Below are 20,053 nucleotides of genomic sequence, written 5' to 3' on the forward strand. Positions count from 1 at the left end.
GGAACTGGCGTGGGCGTGGACTTCATGTGACACATCCAGCCCGTGGGCCGCCGGTTTGATACCCCTGCTGTAGAGGAAGGATGCCCAACCTTGGTAACTTTAAGATCTCTGGACTTCAATTCCCAGAATTCCTCAGCCAGCATGGCTGGATGGGGCATTCTGGGAGTTGAAGTCTGTTAAGGAGTGTGCAGAGTTACCCCTGAGTTATCAAGGATGCACATATGCAAAGGAAAAGGTGGGCTAGCAGATATCTAGCAGATAGTCAGGAGATATGAGTAATAGTGTTGGGCGAACCCAACGAAGTTTGGGTTCGCCGAAATCACCCGAACTTTGCTGTGAAGTTCGGGTGAGTTCGCCAAACCCTAACCTGAACTTTTGCTTGCAGTAAGCCGCTGCGGCGTCCTTTTCTGTAAAAATAAACAAGGAGGTGGGGAATTCCCCACCTCCATTTGCTTCCTTTTATTTTTACAGAAAAGGATGCCACAGCGGTACTGCAAGCAAAAGGAGGTGGGAAATCCCATGAAGGGATTCCGGGGGCGGGGCTTTGACATCACGGAGACTCCTTCCTCCCCGTTTCAGATGGCCAGGAAGTAGTCTCCATGAGTCAAAGCCCCGCCCCCGGAATCCCTTCTTGGGATTTCCCACCTCCTTTTGCTTGCAGGACCGCAAGCAAAAGGAGGTGGGAAATCCCACGATGGGATTCCTCACTCTCCTCCCGGGCGGCGGCGTTTCGCAGTGTTCGTCCGAACCCGAACTTTACCCGAACTTTTTTAAAAGTTCGGGTTCGGCATGCTGAACACTGTAAAGTACAGCACGAACCCGAACTTTGCAGGTTTGGTTCACCCAACACTAATGAGTAATATTTCAGTCATACAAACCAACGTGTATAAAATGGTATTTACTTTAGCAAATATCGTAGTCAAGTTAAACAATCCAGTCATGCACAGTTAAATCAGTCAATAACTCTCAATACACATACAATACTACAAGCCTTACTTGTGCAAATACATCAACTATAATAGAAAACACAGTTCTTACTATAGCAGTCCCAATGAATTAGCACAAAATGAGCAGAAAAAACACACACAGAAAGAATCATGGTTCTGGCTCCCTTTTTTGGCAATTCTCAACAATAACTCTTAAAGCTAGAGTGCTTCAATACATACAAGCATTCATTGTTAGCTTGTTTATATAGTGCGAAACCTAACTGTTATGTACATAGTATTAACAAAGTCCATAGGTTTTAAAGTTGCCAAGTTTGGACACTTCTACTGTAAAGAATAGGAAGGATGTAGTAGCAGATGGCTGTACAGACTTGGAACAGGACTTAAGGATCACCATGATTGACTTTATCTTCTCCTTCATCTTCTCTTGGCAGCTCCCTGTCGTCCCAGACACATGGATGTCCCTCTCCTATTAGTTGCACTAAGTTCTCTTCCCGCCCACGGAGCCCACTACCGCCTTCGTCTGAGAGTCCACCTCCTCTTTCTCCATCTCGGATATCTCAGCCTTCTCCTGTGTTTTCACTGCGTTCCTCCCGCACTTATTCCCTCCCAGTAGCTCCAGCCGAGTCCCCAAAGTTGCCACAGGCTCACCTACCGAACATGTATGATGCCCATCGGAGCCCTCATGATGCCCATTGGAGCCCTCCGCGATCTGTAGTTGCCCAGGCTGCCTCCTGTGATGACCTCTCTATCATGAGCTCTCCAAGGACTCTGCATGTCAACATTCCCATGGGGAGGGTGGACATTGCCCCCAACAAATGCCTTCCCAATAACCCTTACGCTGTTGCATCACCGGCCCACAAAGGCCACTCTCTGACCCCTGCAGACCGGTACGATGTGTTCCCTACTTCTGAAGACTCCTTTGCCAGGCGCTATACTCAAAGTCCTCATCTCCATAGAGTCCGGCCTGTGGGTGAAGATGGCTTAGCTCCCTCAATAGGGAGGCCGCAACAAAACAGAGTAAGTGGACATTTCAATGTCAAGGTTCCAGGTAACATCCAAACTGTTGTGGTTGACTCTGGGCCAGCTCCTGCCCCAAGGGCTGTGGGGGTGGATGTGGGTGAATCCTCCCAGTGTCAGAGGCCAGTTTTACTGCCGACTGCTTCTGACAGCAAAGCGTCTGAAGCAGATAGTGAAAGTGAAATGGGGTCCTCAGAGGGGGTAATGGCAGACAGCCCATTAGGTAGTCGCCCCGTGAATGATTCATCATCGTTATCATCACTGGATTTGGAAGGAGAGACATTCATTGATGTGCGCAGACACAGGGCAATGTCTAGGAAAGAACAACTGCGTAAATACTACAGGAAATAAGGGAGATCACCTGTGGCTGGGTGTAGTTAGATTAATTGGGGCTGCATTCTGGCCTCTGGGTGTGGAAGTCTATCCTTTTGGTGAAGGAGGACGTGTCTTTTGTATCAGGATTGTACAAGGACTCTCTTTGAACTGTTTCCAGGACTTTTGAACTAAATCACAGTCAAGTTTATGACTTGAAAACGCTTGAAGGAGAATGGCTGTGATGTCTTCACAGCTGCTTGTTATCTGCTTTGTGTTTGTTTATTGTTCTTCACAGCATTCAAGGCTGTTGCTTTGAAGGAGAACCCTCTGACTGCCTAAAAGGGTGTTTGGCTCCTATTTGACTTGACAACTGTGTGTGTCTGAATTCCTACCTTTGAACTTAATTGAGGGCTCATGCCGAGAAGCCCGGCAGAACACAAACTAAATCAAGAGTCTGAGTCAAAGTACTCTTCAAAGTTCAAATTTATTTCCGGAGCCATCCTGACACCTATATAAGGAAACCTGGATCAGTTGAAAGTTCACATCCCCTTTCCCCCATCCACAAACCTGTCAAATGAGTCCGCGGAGAGGGGCGGCATACAAATCTAAATAATAAATAAATAAATAAATAAATAAATAAATAAATGTTGGCCATTCAGATTGTGCCAGCGTGGCAACTCCTTCCTCCACTTCCACCCAGTGGGTGGGTATAGGATGGCCTTGAACCACTAGAAATAAAGCTTTGTGTCTTCATCTGTTCCTTCCTGAAAATCACCCCTCCCAAGTTCCCATAAACATCAGGTCTTCTATAGATAGTGTGGCAAGCTGTTAATTTATCACCAGCTTCAGTAAGCACAGAAATCTCATTGGAATATTGTTCTTCCTGAGCTTAAACTAACCATAAATTTCCTAGATTTTTGGAAGGCACCAAAGATGTGGTTATAGGAGATGAGTAGACCAAGCCTTCAAAGGAGGAGTCGAACATGTGATCAGTCTTAACATCCCTTTGTGCCCACAAGAAATCCAGTCAATGTTGAATTCCATTAATTCTTATCTACCGCCAATTCGCTTTGACCGTTAGTAGTTCAGATTTTTGTAGAGCACAGTTCCCCAAACTCTTCGGCTTTGCGGACTGGAATTGGAGAGAGGGCATGATTTTGGCAAGCGGTGGGTAGGGGCGTGAATGGGCAGCTTAATTTGTGCGAGCAGCGGGCATGCGCACCTGCTACTCACACAAAGGTAGTGCATCTGCATACGCACGCACGCTGTTTGTGCAAGTCAGGATGCACCCACTCATATGCCTCTTCCGTGGCCTGGTGCCAAACATCTCAAGGCCTGGAGGTTGACCATGGCCCAGAGGGTTTGGACCCCTGCTGTAGAGAGTGTTAGCATGCAATAAACATGCATTCATTTGAACAGCATTGGCTCCTGATTTCCTATGCTTGTTAGTGATTTTGCATCACCCTTAGTGGCAGTCTGATGATGGTGGAGAATTTTTACAATACCGTGTTCCCTCGATTTTCGCGGGTTCGAACTTCGCAAATAGCCTATACCACGGTTTTTTTAAAAAAATTAATTAAAAATACTTCACGGGTTTTTTTCTATACCACAGTTTTTCCTCCCCAATGACATCATGGGTCATCGCCAAACTAATAATTTTTGCAAATAAATAACAAAAAAAAAAATTATTATTGTTAATAAATAATTATGTTTATAAATATCAGGATCACTAAGTGTCTTATTCAACGGTGAGTACCAGTAATAATGATGAGTAAATGATTGTTAAGGGAATGGGAAATGGTAATTTAGGGGTTTAAAGTGTTAAGGGATGGTTTGTGATACTGTCCATAGCCAAAAATGGTGTATTTACTTCCGCATCTCTACTTCGCGAAAATTCGACTTTCGCGGGCAGTCTCGGAACACATCCCCCGCGGAAATCGAGGGAACACTGTAGTTGGATTGCACAAGGTAATATAGAATAGAATAGAATAGAATTTTATTGGCCAAGTGTGATTGGACACACAAGGAATTTGTCTTGGTGTATACAGTGTTCCCTCGATTTTCGCAGGGGGATGCGTTCCAAGACCACCCGCGAAAGTCGAATTTCCGCGAAGTAGAGATGAGGAAGTAAATACACTATTTTTGGTTATGAACAGTATCACAAGCCTTCCCTTAACACTTTAAACCCTTAAATTGCAATTTCCCATTCCCTTAGCAACCATTTAGATTATTATTCACCAGGTTTATTTATTAAAGTTTATTAAAAAAAATATTTATTAAAGGCGGACAAAAGTTTGGCAATGACATATATGACATCATCGGGTGGGAAAAACCATGGTATAGGGAAAAGAACACGAAGTATTTTTTAATTAATATTTTTGAAAAACCATGGTATAGACAAACTTCGTGAAGTTTGAACCTGCGAAAATCGAGGGAACACTGTATATCATTTATCCTGGTTATCTTGTGTATTTCTTAGTTTTCTACTGCTGGTTCAGTTTGTATGTTTATTTTATTGATTCTTTTTTGTGTTTTGATGCTGTTTAAGGATAAGATGAGGCCTGTACAAATCTAGTAAGCAAATAAATTGAATTTGGCCTGTAATCTAAATTCTCATGAATCTTTCTCCCTGTTTTTGCCAGTTTACAGACCGAGGTTATCTCTCTCCATCAGTTGGCCCGTCCCGTGCTTTGGTCATGTCCCGGCTTCATGGCCGACTGGTGAGTATTGGAGAGGCAAAGATGGGTAACATTTCTCCTTTTCCTGCTCTGTTAGCTATGCTCCCTCACATCTCTTATCTAGCCTACAAAATCTAGATATTCTAGGTCTGGAATATCACATTTACAGACAGAATGTCTCCTCCACATTCATCATGGCTAGGATTGGGTGTGGTTACCTGTATTTTTTTTTGAAAATATTGCAATCTATGGCTAAATGCAGGTAGTCCTCGACCTACGGTAGTTCATTTAGTGACTGTTCAAAATTACAACAGCACACATTTTTCACACCTACAATCATTGCAGCATCCCCATGGTTACAGGATTTATATTCTGATGTTTGACAACTGACCCACATTTGTGACAGTTGCAGTGTCCCAGAGTCACTGGATCTCTTTTTGTGACTTTCCGACAAGCAAAGTCAATGAGAAAGCCAAATACACTTGACAACTAGTATGTACTAATTTAATTCACTTAAGAAATATGGTGAGGAAAGTTGTAAAAAAAAATTATATAGAAATCGACTTTACTTATAGTGAACAATGAGTTGTTCTGTTTCTTTATGATCACTGTGTTTGCTTAATGACCATGTGCAAGGTAAAATAGTGTCTGGTTCTGACCTGCTCTACGACACAATTTACAACCATGATTGCCAGGTGGAAGGACACCTCTAGCGGCTTCGATTATCTTTCAGAAAGCTGATTCTTGTTCTCAACCACTTTTGAAATTTGTGTTCAAGAATTCTTTTGTGATCATTGGAGCTAGAAATCTACTTCCTTGTCTAGATTGAAAGCTCAGAGTTTTCAGAAAAGTGCTTTGTGTATAATACACACTCAATGTTTTCTGCATTCCCATGGAATAATTTTATAAAACACAGATTTGGTCCTAACCTTTCTTGGCTATATTTCTTAATAAGTGCCTTCTCTTTTCCTACAGATAACCCCCCACTCTGCCTCATCAAGCTACCTGCACCTACCACCCCTTCCTCCCGTGCCCACTCGGTCCACCCCTGGGAAAAGGACATCTATAGGGATGGCGGTATGTAGATTTGTACTAGGTTCCTTGTTTGTTACTCAGCCAGCAACCCCACCATCCTAGGCAATATTAGACCAAATAATTAACTAAATAACTGCATAGAATATCTAATTGTTATATTTATATGACTCTTTTCTACCATTGTTCAGAGTAATATGAATCAAACAGTAGCTGGAACATTTACAGTATTCCTGATTGCAGGGATGTGAATCATTAGATACAGAATGGTTTGGGAGAACTCTAGGTATCCAAATATAATGGTATACAGTGATATACTTACTACCCTTTGGGTTATCCTTCTTTCCACATTTAATATAAGCTGCCACTGTTTCTGTTTCCTCATGACCTTTAATAGAATCGTGCTGAAGCTTCCTCCTCCTCCTCCGCTGTCCTGTGGAACTGCCTGCCACTGTGCTGGGGATAAGGAGAACAAAGGGACCTGTGGGGTCCCTCCTTCCAGGGAGACTTGCCTGTCGACCTCCAGCAATCCCCAGCCAGCCCTACCTTGACAGAAGGCATCTAAGGCCCATTCTCATCCTTAATAGCCCACCGCTATTAAGAAATTTCAGATTTTGGCTTTGGTTTCAAAGCAGCCAATTGCTGCTCACCGATTGGGCCTTGCTGATAGCCTATTGGGCACAGAGGCCAGAGGAAGGTGGGACAAAGGGCCATTTCTGGGAAGTGTTAGTAAGAATGACAGTGGCTGTGGCCTACTACAGCAGTGGGAGGCACCAAAACAGTCACAATTTTGCCAAATTTCAATCCCATGGGAGTCAGGGTGCCTGGATTTTGGTGACATTTTTTAAGTTAGCCTATTTCAGATACGTTGATACAGAAATTGTTTCCAAATGATGCCCAGTTGAAGGCTATAAACAAACAGAAACAAGAATTTTAGTAATACATACAGTTGATAAGTATAGTTAGACCTTCACTTTCGTTTATTTATTTATTTATTCATTTGTCCAATACACAAATACATAGGAAGAAAAATAGACATGTAATAATATATATAAGGGTAAAGTGAACTTAGAGGAGAGGATATATGAAAGAAAGAAAATATATATGATAAGTTTAATCATTTGAAATTACAAAAGGACTGAAAAAAGTGACTTACAACCAGTCCTCACATGGTCTTGTGAACAAAATTCAGGCACTTGGTAACATGCATGTATTTATAATGGCTGCAGCTTTGCGATCTTGAATGCCCCTTAGGAATGTTCTATTAGCTGAGGTAATATAGTTTGGCAAGATTTTGGCTAAATCCTGTTTGATTGTGTCACTTTTACTCGATTAATTTTATCAAGAGTCATCATTCGGATTTTCTTTTGGGCTCCTTTTTGGGGATAAGGTGATAATATATCAGAATCCTCCATGAAACCAACATCTCACCCTGTGTCCCTCAAACTAAAGTTTTCCCTTACTTTCTCCCTGGCTGGCTAGGTTTCTTTGTCTAACGGTTGCACAAATACTGATAGGAACTTCATTAGATCCATGTTTGGGGACAGCTCTTGAGCAGGGATGTCAAACTCAATTTCATTGAAGGCCACATCAGGGTTGTTTTTGACCTTGAGGGGCTGGGGAGGGCGTGGCCAGATCGATGTCACTCGTGTCTGGGGCGCCTCTGGTGGCCCAAGGGCTCTGCCAGCGAAAACAGGCTCCCAAGCTTATTTTTGGGCTGCGACGGCCTCCTGCAATCCTCTGCCAGCGAAAACAGAGCTCAGAAGAGCCACGGGCCACTCCCAAGCTTCGTTTTCTCTGGCAGCAGCATTGCAGGCTGGTCCTTTGCTCTTTTCAGGATGGTCCCGTGGGCAAGATATAAACACCCCACGGGCTGAATCTGGCCCTCGGGCCTTGAGTTTGACAACCCTGCTCTTGAGCATATGCTACTTCTTCCCCCTTCTATTTATGGGGTGATAACATGGATGCTCTTTGCTGTCTTTCCAGGGCCGAAACACACTGTGGGAAAGGAGTAGCCATTCTCCTGGCAGGCAGAGCTTTGAAAATGACACTGATGTATGCATTTCTCTTTTCTTACCAATGCATGATGTGTTTGGTTTTGCTTTGCCAATTTCCCTTAGAGGTAGTCCTCGACTTACGACGGTTCCTTTAGTGACCACTAGAGTGTTTCAAAATTCAATTGACTCATATTTATTTATTTACTTACTTACTTACTTACTTACTTACTTACTTACTTACTTACTTACTTACTTACTTACTTATTAGATTTGTATGCCGCCCCCACTCCGTAGACTCGGGGCGGCTAACAACAACAATAAAAAACAGCATATAACAAATCTAATATTTAAAATAACTAAAAACCCTTATTAAAAACCAAACATGCACACAAACATACCATGCATAAATTGTATAAGCCTAGGGGGAAGGAATATCTCAATTCCCCCATGCCTGACGACAGAGGTGGGTTTTAAGGAGCTTACGAAAGGTGAGGAGGGTGGGGGCAATTCTGATCTGATCAATTCTGATTATGACAGTTTGTGACCTTTTGACAAGCAAAGCAAACGGGGAAATCAGATTCATCTAACCACCACAGTGACTCACTTAAAAACGTTTGCAAGAAAGGTGGTAAAACAGAGCAGATTAACATATGTTTGAACTTCAACACAAAATGTTGGGCTCAAAATGTTGTGGTCGTACGTTGAGGACTGCCTGTAATTATTTATCTACCCCTGAAAGCGGTCATTCTTCCCCTTCCTCCTGGACTCCTTATCCTCAAGCTGAGATTTGAGAGTGGCACAAATAGTGTTGGAAAAGTAAACCTGATAAAACCAAACTATACCAAATGCAGTGGCACTAAGAAAAGCACCATTTGAGAAAGAAAAGAAAGAAATCTCAAAGATCAATTGCAAAATGAAAATGAAAAACTATGTTCCACTGTTGGCCTAAGAACAAGAAGAAAACTGATTAGGCAGATTTCCCTAGGACAGTGATGGCAAACTTATTTTTTTGCTCGGTTGCTAAAAAGGTGCCCACCGATAGTGGATTTCTACCTGGTATGGGTGAAATGCGTAAAATGGGAGCTGAGTATGCAGCTTTGGGTGTCTGGCATGCGTGCATGCATGTCCAAGTGAGATTTTGCTTCTGCGCATGCAATTCCTGCCTGGTGCCCACACCTATAATGCAGTGCCCTCCCTGCTGTGCATGATCACACAACCCCTTTTGCATTGCCTCCCTGTGCATGTGCGCAGGGCTCGCTGAAGCCCCCAGAGCTTGTGGATGGTGAAAAATGGACCCAACAGGCCGTTGGGTCCATTGGGCCATTTTCCATTCTCCCCAGGCTTCAATAAAGCCTCCTGAAGCCTGGGGAAGGTAAAAAATGGCCCAACCGGAAGTTCGTTTCTAAACTTTTGATCTCGCTCATGCAAGTGTCTTCAAACAAAATTTCATTTGCTGTACATGCACAGAAGCCAAATCTTGCGCAGCGGCATGCGTGCACCTGTCAGGGATGCCCTGCTGCACGCACATCTTAAAAATCGCTACTGGAGCATAGCACCTGACCATTCTGATAGCGGCCCATCCCTGAATATAAAGATATTGTAGTAACTGGTCAAGTTATAAGTTCAGGTCATTCCTGAATATAAAGTTATTGCAGTAACTGGTCAAGCAGCTGGTTGATTAATTTGGTACCTTTCAGTGTATTAAGATAATAATAACAACAACAACAACAACAACAACCATTTATTTATAATGCCCTGTTAACAAATCAATTGACAAATCAGTTGATCAATTGAATTTTGGAACTACAGAACTTTTAGTGTCATAAAGCAAAAGATTTCTTCCAAGAGTAGTAAACGTCTGTAATAAATTTTTGGGGGATGAGTTGGGGTTGTAACTTCGAGTACTCCCACCTAGCAGGTCTAAAAACATTGCAAGTTGCAGGCCACATCATGAAAAGGCCAGATGTTCTTTCAAAGGATTTTAACTTGTATGCTAAGCCCTTTAAAAACCAGGTCCCTATGTGTGCATCACCACACCTTCTGAGAGCTTTAGTTGGAATCAATACATTTTTTTCCCTCTATGTTTTCAGACTCTCTTGACAAAATTGTGTGGCCAAGACAAAGTGCTTCGAGGTCTGGAAGAAGAAACAGGGCAGCTCCGTAATGAAAAGGTATCTAATACTGTTAAGTATGTAAATATGCCATGTAAATAGTTGCCTGAGGTGAATGCTGTCTCCAGGCAGATTGGAAAGACTAGGTTGCGTCTGATTGGCTCAGACGCAGGACAGCTCTTTTGGCGCGAGCCTTAAGAGTATAAATAGAGCCGAGTTTCTCATTGCCGGCTGGTGAGTTCCCAGCTGATTGTCACTTGCAGAAAGAGCTGAATAAAGGGAACCACTGTTTAGCACTTGGTCTGGCGTCTCAATACATTTCACTGGCGACGAGAACCGGAGAGAACCTACGAACAAGATGAATCCTTCGCAGATCGGCCGAGCACCCGACTACTTCGACCCCGAAAAGGCGTCCTGGGAAGCCTACATGACCCGCTTCGAAATCTTCCTGGAAGCCGCCGGTATGGGGACCGCCGAAGACGACAGAAAGCGAGCCATCTTCCTTAACTATTGCGGCCCCGAAATTTTCGATCTGGTTCAAACGCTCACCGATCCGCTTCCAGCCAAGAACGTGCCGTGGCCAGACTTACAATCCAAGCTTGCGGGTCACTTCAAACCCACGAAGCCGGCTGTGGTATACCGCCATCAGTTCTCCAGGATGGCCCAACGAGAAGCTGAGTCTATTAACCAATTCACCACCAGACTCCGAACTGTACTGTCAAAATGCCGTTTTGACAGCCCAGAAGCTCGACTAACAGACGCGATCATATTCGGCATGAAAAACGCCACAGTGCGCAACAAACTCCTCACCGAGGACGAACCTACTTTGCAAAACGTCATTAAACTCGCCCAGACTGCCGAAGTCGCCGAAGCAGCAGCCAAAGACCTCCAAAGCCACGTAAACAAAGAAACCGTCTCCAAAATCTCCTCCGCAGCTGACCCAGCAGACGACCTCAGCCCTCCAGCCGCCGACGACGACACATGCCTCCTGCTTCCAAACGACCCCTCAAGACAACCGAGATACCCTCGCCCACCAGCCCCATGCTCGGGTTGCCGGGGAAATCATCCGCGACTTCGCTGCCCGTTCCGGGATGCCATCTGTCGCCGCTGCAATCGGCGCGGTCACATCGCTGAGGCCTGCCGGGCTCCCCTGCCTGAAGAAACCTTTTCTGCTCCTCGCCAACAGCGATTTTCCTACCAGGCTCCACAAGCCCGAGAAAACCGGCCTCCAAGATCTTTCAACCGGAAAACCAACTCAGCCGCTAACCGCGACTACAACAGAGGTAACTGTCAAACTTACGTAAATTGCGCAAATGCAACGCAAGGCACCAAAATCATTATTTCTCTACTTCTAAATGGCAAGCCTTGTGATTTAGAACTGGACACCGGGTCTAAACACTCTATTATGCCTTGGGACAAATTCAAAATGTATATGCCAAATGTTTGTAAATCTAACTTAACTCAAACTGCTTTAATTATAAGGGATTTCCAGGGACATGTCATCCCTGTATTGGGTAAAGTTGATATTCCTGTACAATTCAAATCTGTAAAATGTTCCCTACCTTTGGTAATTGTAGATGGGGCAAGGCATTCCCTCCTTGGGTTAACCTGGATGCCCCCCTTAGGAATTGAGATCTCTGGCATCTGTTTGGTTCAGTCCCCCTCTGATACCCCAGATTTTGTACATGAGTTTCCTGAAGTATTCAGCCCCACTTTGGGAACTTATAAAGGGGACCCTATCTCCTTCTCCATAGACCCAAAGGTTCCACCCATCCGCCTGAAGCCACGAAGGGTTCCTTTACCTTTGCTGCCTAAATTAGACCACCAGCTAGACCAACTTATTGCTCAAGGAATCCTAGTCCCTGTAGAGCAAGGGCCATGGGAGACTCCAATTGTCACACCATTAAAACCGGACGGTTCGTTAAGAGTCTGTGCGGACTATAAATCTACTATTAATAAGGCCCTTCAGCATCACCCTTATCCCATACCAGTGGTTCAGCACCTCCTACACTCCCTAGGAGAAGGAAAGGTTTTTGCAAAGATCGACCTTGCTCAGGCATACCTGCAGCTTCCGGTCGATGAGCCTACCTCTTTGGCTCAGACAATTGTCACACACAGAGGTGCTTTCAGATGCACCAGATTGCAATTCGGGGTAAGCATAGCCCCCGGTATATTTCAGAGTCTAATGGAGCGTGTGTTAACGGGTCTTGAAGGAACCATACCCTACTTCGATGATATTCTAATTTCGGCTAAATCCATTCCCCAATTAAACCAGAGAATCAGGGCTGTGCTACAACGCCTCCAATCTAAAGGGCTCAGAGTAAAAGCAGACAAGTGTGTGTGGGGCACCACTAGCATTGAATTTCTAGGGTATAGAATAGACAATCAGGGTATCCACCCCACAACTGAGAAATTAAAAGCAATTACCGAAGCACCTGAACCAACCAATAAGACTGAACTACAAGCTTTCTTAGGTCTTCTGAACTTTTATTCTATTTTTTTGAGACAGAAGGCAACGGTCGCAGAACCCCTCCACCGACTCCTTCAGAAGGGAATTCCCTGGACCTGGGGCAGACCTGAACGCGAAGCATTTTCCCTAATAAAGAACTTATTGACTTCTAATAGTGTGGTGGTGCAGTACAGTTCAGTCTTGCCCATAAGGCTTACATGCGATGCTTCAGCTTATGGGGTGGGCGGAGTATTGGCCCACGTAATGCCAGACAACACTGAGGCACCTATAGCGTTTTTCTCTAGAACGCTGACCTCTTCTGAACGGAACTATAGCCAGTTGGATAAGGAGGCCCTGGCTTTAATAGCTTGCATTAAGAAATTTCATAATTACTTATTTGGAAGGAGGTTTGAATTAATAACTGACCACAAACCCCTTTTGGGACTGTTGCCTTCAGATAAACCTACCCCTCCGTTCATGTCCCCTAGACTAATTAGATGGGCTCTATTCCTCTCCAGTTATCAGTATACCTTAATCCATAAGGGAGGGAAGTCCATAAGCCACGCTGATGGACTAAGTAGGTGCCCTTTGGCACAAAGAGGGGAAGACCCAGTTCCTTCTGAAGATGTACTACTATTAGAAATAGAAGAAACCCCTCTAACTTCAGCCAGGGAAGTGGCTGAGCATACTAAGTCAGATCCAATTCTTCAAACAGTCATAAATTGTATACACAGGGGTTGGCATGGGGGACCAGAGGAGGGGGGACTGGCAGATTTTAAGACAAAGCGACTAGAATTGTCCTACCTAAAAGGATGTGTACTGTGGGGGGATCGAGTAGTCATTCCAGCAACACTTAGGAAAAAGGTACTGACTATGTTACATGTGGGACACCCAGGCATTGTCAGAATGAAGGGTTTGGCTAGGGGATACCTGTGGTGGCCGGGCCTAGATCTCGATATTGAGCATTGGGTAGCCAGGTGTGACCCTTGTCAAGAGTCACGGCCAAATCCCCCTCGAACTGCCCCCGTGGAATGGGGAGAGCCCACTGGACCTTGGTCCAGGATACACATAGATTTTGCTGGCCCCATAGGGTCCCAGTGTTTCCTGGTTGTCGTAGATGCTTTTTCTAAGTGGGTAGAGATAGTGGCAATGCAAAATATAACCACATGTGCCACTATTAAGGCTCTGTATCATTTATTTGCAACCCATGGGTGTCCTGATGTCCTTGTTTCAGATAATGGGCCACAATTGACCGCTCGACAGTTTGAGGTGTTCTTGAGTAATCTAGGGGTCAGGCATGCGCTAATCTCCCCTTACTCCCCATGGGCTAATGGGTTGGCTGAACGTTACGTACGTGTGGCGAAGGAGGCGCTGCGCAGAGCAGGCCCTGGGGAAATACAACATAAGTTAGACCAATTCCTGTTAATGCAACATATTACTCCTAATGCTGCCACCCATAGAAGCCCTGCAGAAGTCTTAATGGGGCGAAAACTAAGGTCTCCTTTAGACAGGTTGCACCCTCGCTATTCCAATACCATGGGTCAAAGTGAAATGTCTGTATTACCTGAAAGAAGCATGTATCTAGGCCAAAATGTATTTGCCAGGAATTTTGATGGGGGAGTTCAATGGGTAAAAGGGAAAGTCATTCAACAAAAGGGACCTAAAACATATTTAATACAAACAGAGGATGGCCGTATTTGGAAACGGCACATTGATTACTTAAGAGGGCGGATTAACTCTGAAAATAAGCAAACCGCCATTGTAACATCTTCCCCCAAAGCAGACTCTTATGCACAACCAGAATTATTGGATGTAGATTTGGGCTTACCGAGGCTGGAACACTCCCACGACACCGATGAGCCACCATCGTCCTCCTCCGACGTCGATTCAGCTTCCATCCGGACAGCGCAGCAGGCCGGAGCCCCCACTCGGGCCCAGCCAGGTTCCGGATCCGACAGAGAGCCAACCTCCACCAACGAAGTCCCAGACTCAACTGATCTGCGCAGGTCTGAGCGAGCCTCGCGCAGACCCACTCGATTGGAGGACTTCATCACATGGCTCAATTGATGGACAGTATGCACTTGACTAAGGAGGGAGGGGTGTTAAGTATGTAAATATGCCATGTAAATAGTTGCCTGAGGTGAATGCTGTCTCCAGGCAGATTGGAAAGACTAGGTTGCGTCTGATTGGCTCAGACGCAGGACAGCTCTTTTGGCGCGAGCCTTAAGAGTATAAATAGAGCCGAGTTTCTCATTGCCGGCTGGTGAGTTCCCAACTGATTGTCACTTGCAGAAAGAGCTGAATAAAGGGAACCACTGTTTAGCACTTGGTCTGGCGTCTCAATACATTTCAAATACCACTTCCATTGAACAAGTGGGCATTTGCTTAGCTCTGTTATGTTTGATAATATTGTGTTTGGTTAATCATTCTGGAATGTCCCTCTTTTTGCTGTTAACAATAACAATAACAATAACAACAGAGTTGGAAGGGACCTTGAAGGTCTTCTAGTCCAACCAGTAATGGGCAGCCAAAATTTTTACTGCCACACTATGGGTGTGGCTTATTTTGTGAGTGTGGCTTGATGGTCATGTGACTGGGTAGGAGTGGCTTGAATGATCATCATAATTCAAGTGAACTGTTAAGTCCTCGACTTACAACCTCACCAGTGTCGCTTGCTGGGGTGACAATTTGCTTCGTGTTTCTTGCCCTCTAGAAAAAGACCTCATGATCCATCTAGTCTGCGCTTATACTATTTTCTGTATTTTATCTTAGGATGGATATATGTTTATCCCAGGCATGTTTAAATTCAGTTACTGTGGATTTACCAACCACGTCTGCTGGAAGTTTGTTCCTTACAATAAAGTTGCAGCTCTGCATGTGCTTCTTATCTGGATTACTTCACAATGCTGACGTTCTTAATAGTGCTTCTTACATTTCTGTAAACTAAATAAAGTTACCAGAACTGGACACCTAGTGGATAACTAAGGATGTTTGGCCTTACTTTATCCCCTGTAGCCAGAGTTATGTCAACTCAGGAACATACCTATCTGTCTCTCTGCCTTTTCTTCTTTACCTTAGTTAGCCTGTCAAGGTCTTCAGTGAAAAAGCTGACAGAGCATAGCCATCACCAGAAGAGAGAGCATAATTTACCTCTATTGATTGATTGATTGATTGATTGTATTATGTACTGCTCATTTCAAAACGGACTCAGAACGGCTAACTAGTGACATAAATAGAACAATAGTACAATACGATCAAAATACACAATAAAATCAATAATATAATAAAACAATAATATCCTAAAAAAACCAAAACATACATACACTACAGTCAATCTAATTCCAGTCTAATTCCAATCTACTTTTTAAATGTTTTCATCATCAGTTTTGTGAAGTAATCCAGACAGAAACCGCTATCTTTACTGTAAAATGACATCAACAGAATCTTGAAAATCTAAAGGCACATCTCTTTCTCCTCATGTCTACAGTGTAAAAAACTAGGGAGGGTCCTTTCTGAGATGCTTGCCATCCGCCCCCCATTCCTTCTGTGGGCTCACTTGTTTCACCTTTGTCTAGCTACCCTGCGACTCTTCCTCTTGTCTCCCAAAATCATGTTCACGTACAGTGATACCTTGTCTTACAAACTTAATTGGTTCCAGGACGAAGTTCGTAAGGTGAAAAGTTCGTAAGATGAAACAATTGATTGATTGATTGATTGATTGATTGATTGGATTTGTATGCCGCCCCTCTCCGTAGACTCGGGGCGGCTAACAACAGTAATAAAAACAGAATGTAACAATCCAATACTAAAACAACTTAAAAAAAAACACCTTATTATAAAACTAAACATATATACAAACATACCATGCATAAAATTGTAAAGGCCTAGGGGGAAAGAATATCTCAGTTTCCCCATGCCTGGCAGCAGAGGTGGGTTTTAAGAAGCTTACGAAAGGCAAGGAGGGTGGGGGCAATTCTAATCTCTGGGGGGAGTTGGTTCCAGAGGGTGGGGCCACCACAGAGAAGGCTGTTCCCCTGGGTCCCGCCAAATGACATTGTTTAGTTAACGGGACCCGGAGAAGGCCCACTCTGTGGGACCTAAGTGGTCGCTGGGATGTTTCCCATAGGAATCAATGGAAAAGCGATTAATGCGTGCAAGCCCAAAATTCACCCCTTTTGCCATCCGATGTGTCCATTTTTATGCTGGTGGGATTCCCCTGAGGCTCGCCTCCATGGGAAACCCCGCCTCCGGATTTTGTGATGCTGCAGGGGAATCCCAGCAGGGGAACCCCACCAGCGCAAAAACAGGCGCTTCGGCTGGCAATGGAAGGAGGCGAGGCATCCCAGCGGCGGGTGTGGGTGTGTAAAATAGTTCGGAAGAAGAGGCAAAAAAATCTTAAACCCGGGTTCGTATCTCAAAAAGTTCGTAAGACGAGGTATCACTGTATGTTATATCGCCTCATATTCCATCCCAAATTGATCAGAAGAGCTGTTGTCATGTGATTAAGGTAAAGGTTCCCCTGCACTTGCGTACTAGTCGCTTCCGGCTCTAGGGGGGGGTGCTCCTCTCTGTTTCTAAGCTGAAGATGTCTCCATGGTCATGTGGGCAGCATGATTAACCACCAAAGGCGCATAGAATGCTGTTACCTGCCCATCAAAGTGGTTTCTATTTTTCTACTTGCATTTTTTACCTGTTTTCAAACTGCTAGATTGGCAGAAGCTGGGACAAGTAACGGGAACGCACTATTACGTGGGTCCAGGGATTCGAACCGCTGAACTGCCGATCTATTGATCGTCAAGCTCAGCATCTTAGCCATTGAGCCATCAAGTCCCTCTATCATTTGATTCAAGTCATGTGATTATTTGCTACCAAATATCAGCTGCAAGGTCTTGGGACTGGTTTCCTGCCTATGCTACGTTGCCTGTAATATTGTGCATTTCTTTGATTCTGCAAAAATGCCTTGAAATAAACATTATTTTGTTGATTTCATCAAACTGCAATGAAAGAAAATCTGTGCTGGATGAACAGTTTATTATTTGTATTTGTGTGCCGCCCAATTCCTTACAAGAATTTCCAGGTCTTGAAATGGATCCGATATTGTTTCAGGAACGTCTTGAAAAGGCCCTGGAAGTAACGCACTTGAGGCTGGAGGAGTTTAAAGGCCAAGATGCCACCGTGGAGAAGATCTGCTATCAACAAAGACAACTACAAGATGAACTGGTACATACCCGCGCCCGTCTCTGCGATCTTGCGTTGGTGAGTGGTTGCAGCCCCCTGATACTCGAGTGAAAATATTTGTTGAAGAAACATCCTAACTAGATCTGCACGTAGATCAATTGGCAGGTTCATATCAAATTCGGTCTGATCCAGTTAAATTTCACTACTGGTGCACATGCATGCATGCACACATGTCCCACCAAGCGATTACACTTCCACACATGCTCAAGATAATGCTCATATGCTGCAACGTCTTGCCTGTCAATGACTACTTCAGCTTCAACCGCAACAACACAAGAGCACGCAACAAATTCAAACTTAATATTAATCGCTCCAAGCTGGACTGTAAAAAATATGACTTTAGCAATCGAGTTGTCGAAGCGTGGAACTCATTACCGGACTCAGTAGTGTCAACCCCTAACCCCCAACATTTCTCCCTTAGACTATCCACGATTGACCTCTCCAGGTTCCTTAGAGGTCAGTAAGGGGCAAGCATAAGTGCACTAGCCTGCCTTTCGTCCCCTGTCCAATTGTCTCTCCTTATCTCGTATATCATATATCTTTTCTTCCTCTCATATATCTTCTCCTCTTTATATCTTTTCTTTATATGTAATACTTCATGTCTATTCTCTTCAATATGTATTGTGTATCGGACAAAACAAACTAACTAACTAACTAACTAACTAACTAACTAACTAACTAACTAACTAACTAACTAACTAACTAACTAACTAACTAACATTACAAGCCGAAACACAGACAAAGAATGAAGGTCGGCATAAAGGTGAGGTCGGGCAGGCGGGTTTTATCGATCCGGAAGAGCCATCTAAACCCGGGGGGGAAAAATCACCAAAAATTACGTCATCACAGGGCTCCTATCGGTGCAGAGCTCGGGACTGCATGGGTTGGAACCCACCACTGAGTTGGTGCTAAAAAATAGGAAAAAAGGAAGAAATAACTGCATACCCAGCCTAGAGACATCCAAATGCATTGAGGGCTCTGCACCAATGAAGGGCTGCAAAATTGTTTACTACCACACTGTAGGCGTGGCTTATTTTGTGGGTGTGGCTTGTTGGCCATGTGACCAGGTGGGAATGGCTTGATGATCATGTGACCGGGGAGGGGGTGCTTTAAGTTTAAGGAGTAAACTTAAAGCACTCCAGGACCACAGATTTAGGGGAGGCTTTGGCCTCCTAGAGAAATACCACCAAGCAGCAACCCTATTATGGGCAAAAGACTGGATCAATTTACGCAATGAAAGAATCCTCAGCTTTCTCTCTTATCACACAGTAGCACAGGAAAGCTGGACTATCTCTTAAGATTCAGTTATTGTATAAATATGTATTCAGTAAAGGTAAAGGTTCCTTCGCACAGGCATGCCAGTGGTTCCCAACTCTAGGGGGCGGTGCTCATCTCCATTTCAAAGTCGAAGAGCCAGTGATATCCAAATATGTCTCCGTAGTCATGTGGCAAGCATGACTAAACACCAAAGGCACACAGAATGCTGTTACCTTCCCACCAAAGGGGGTCCCTATTTTTCTACTTGTATTTTTTACATGCTTTCGAACTGCTAGGTTTGGCAGAAGCTGGGACAAGTAACCAGAGCTCACCCCGTTACCCAGCACTAGGGATTCGAACCATTCGATCAACAAGCTCAGCATCTTAGCCACTGAGCCACCACGTCCTTATTCAGTAGAGAATGAATGAATGTATTCAGCAGAAACATAGAAACATAGAAGATTGACGGCAGAAAAAGACCTCATGGTCCATCTAGTCTGCCCTTTTTACTATTTCCTGTATTTTATCTTAGGATGGATATATGTTTATCCCAGGCATGTTTAAAATCTAGTTACTGTGGATGTACCAACCACGTCTGCTGGAAGTTTGTTCCAAGCATCTACTACTCTTTCAGTAAAATAATATTTTCTCATGTTGCTTCTAATCTTTCCCTCAGTAGTGAATGTCTAATTGAATAGCTGACTCATTGTTTTTATCCAGGACAGTGAACGAGTGTGGGAGGATTATTCGGCTTTGGAAAATGATGTTCAGATGCTAAAGGGCTCCTTGGAGCATATCCGGACGTCTGGGCACCCCCAGGTAAATTCTAAATATTATTTCTCAACAGTGTCTTCAAAGATATAAAACTATTCCAGTGGATAGCCCCTAGGCCAGTAATGGCGAACCTATGACACCGATGCTACAGGTGGCACATGGAACCATATCTGCTGGCACGTGAGCCCTTGCCCTAGCTCAGCTCCAGCACGCCTGTGCACACCGGCTAGCTGGTTTT

General features: G+C 44.3%; 1 protein-coding gene across 1 annotated transcript in view; it reads left to right on the forward strand.

The window, feature by feature from the left end:
• PLEKHA4 (pleckstrin homology domain containing A4) overlaps positions 1–20,053 on the forward strand; it is a 101,209-nt gene that overhangs the window by 52,907 nt on the left and 28,249 nt on the right. The window contains 7 exon segments of the mRNA XM_070728143.1: positions 1,379–1,964; positions 4,922–4,999; positions 5,933–6,034; positions 7,976–8,044; positions 10,077–10,157; positions 17,653–17,802; positions 19,762–19,860. Of these exon segments, the coding sequence (XP_070584244.1) occupies positions 1,379–1,964; positions 4,922–4,999; positions 5,933–6,034; positions 7,976–8,044; positions 10,077–10,157; positions 17,653–17,802; positions 19,762–19,860 (1,165 nt within the window).

The sequence above is a fragment of the Erythrolamprus reginae genome, chromosome Z (genome assembly GCF_031021105.1).
Source record: "Erythrolamprus reginae isolate rEryReg1 chromosome Z, rEryReg1.hap1, whole genome shotgun sequence".
Classification (NCBI taxonomy): Eukaryota; Metazoa; Chordata; class Lepidosauria; order Squamata; family Dipsadidae; genus Erythrolamprus; species Erythrolamprus reginae.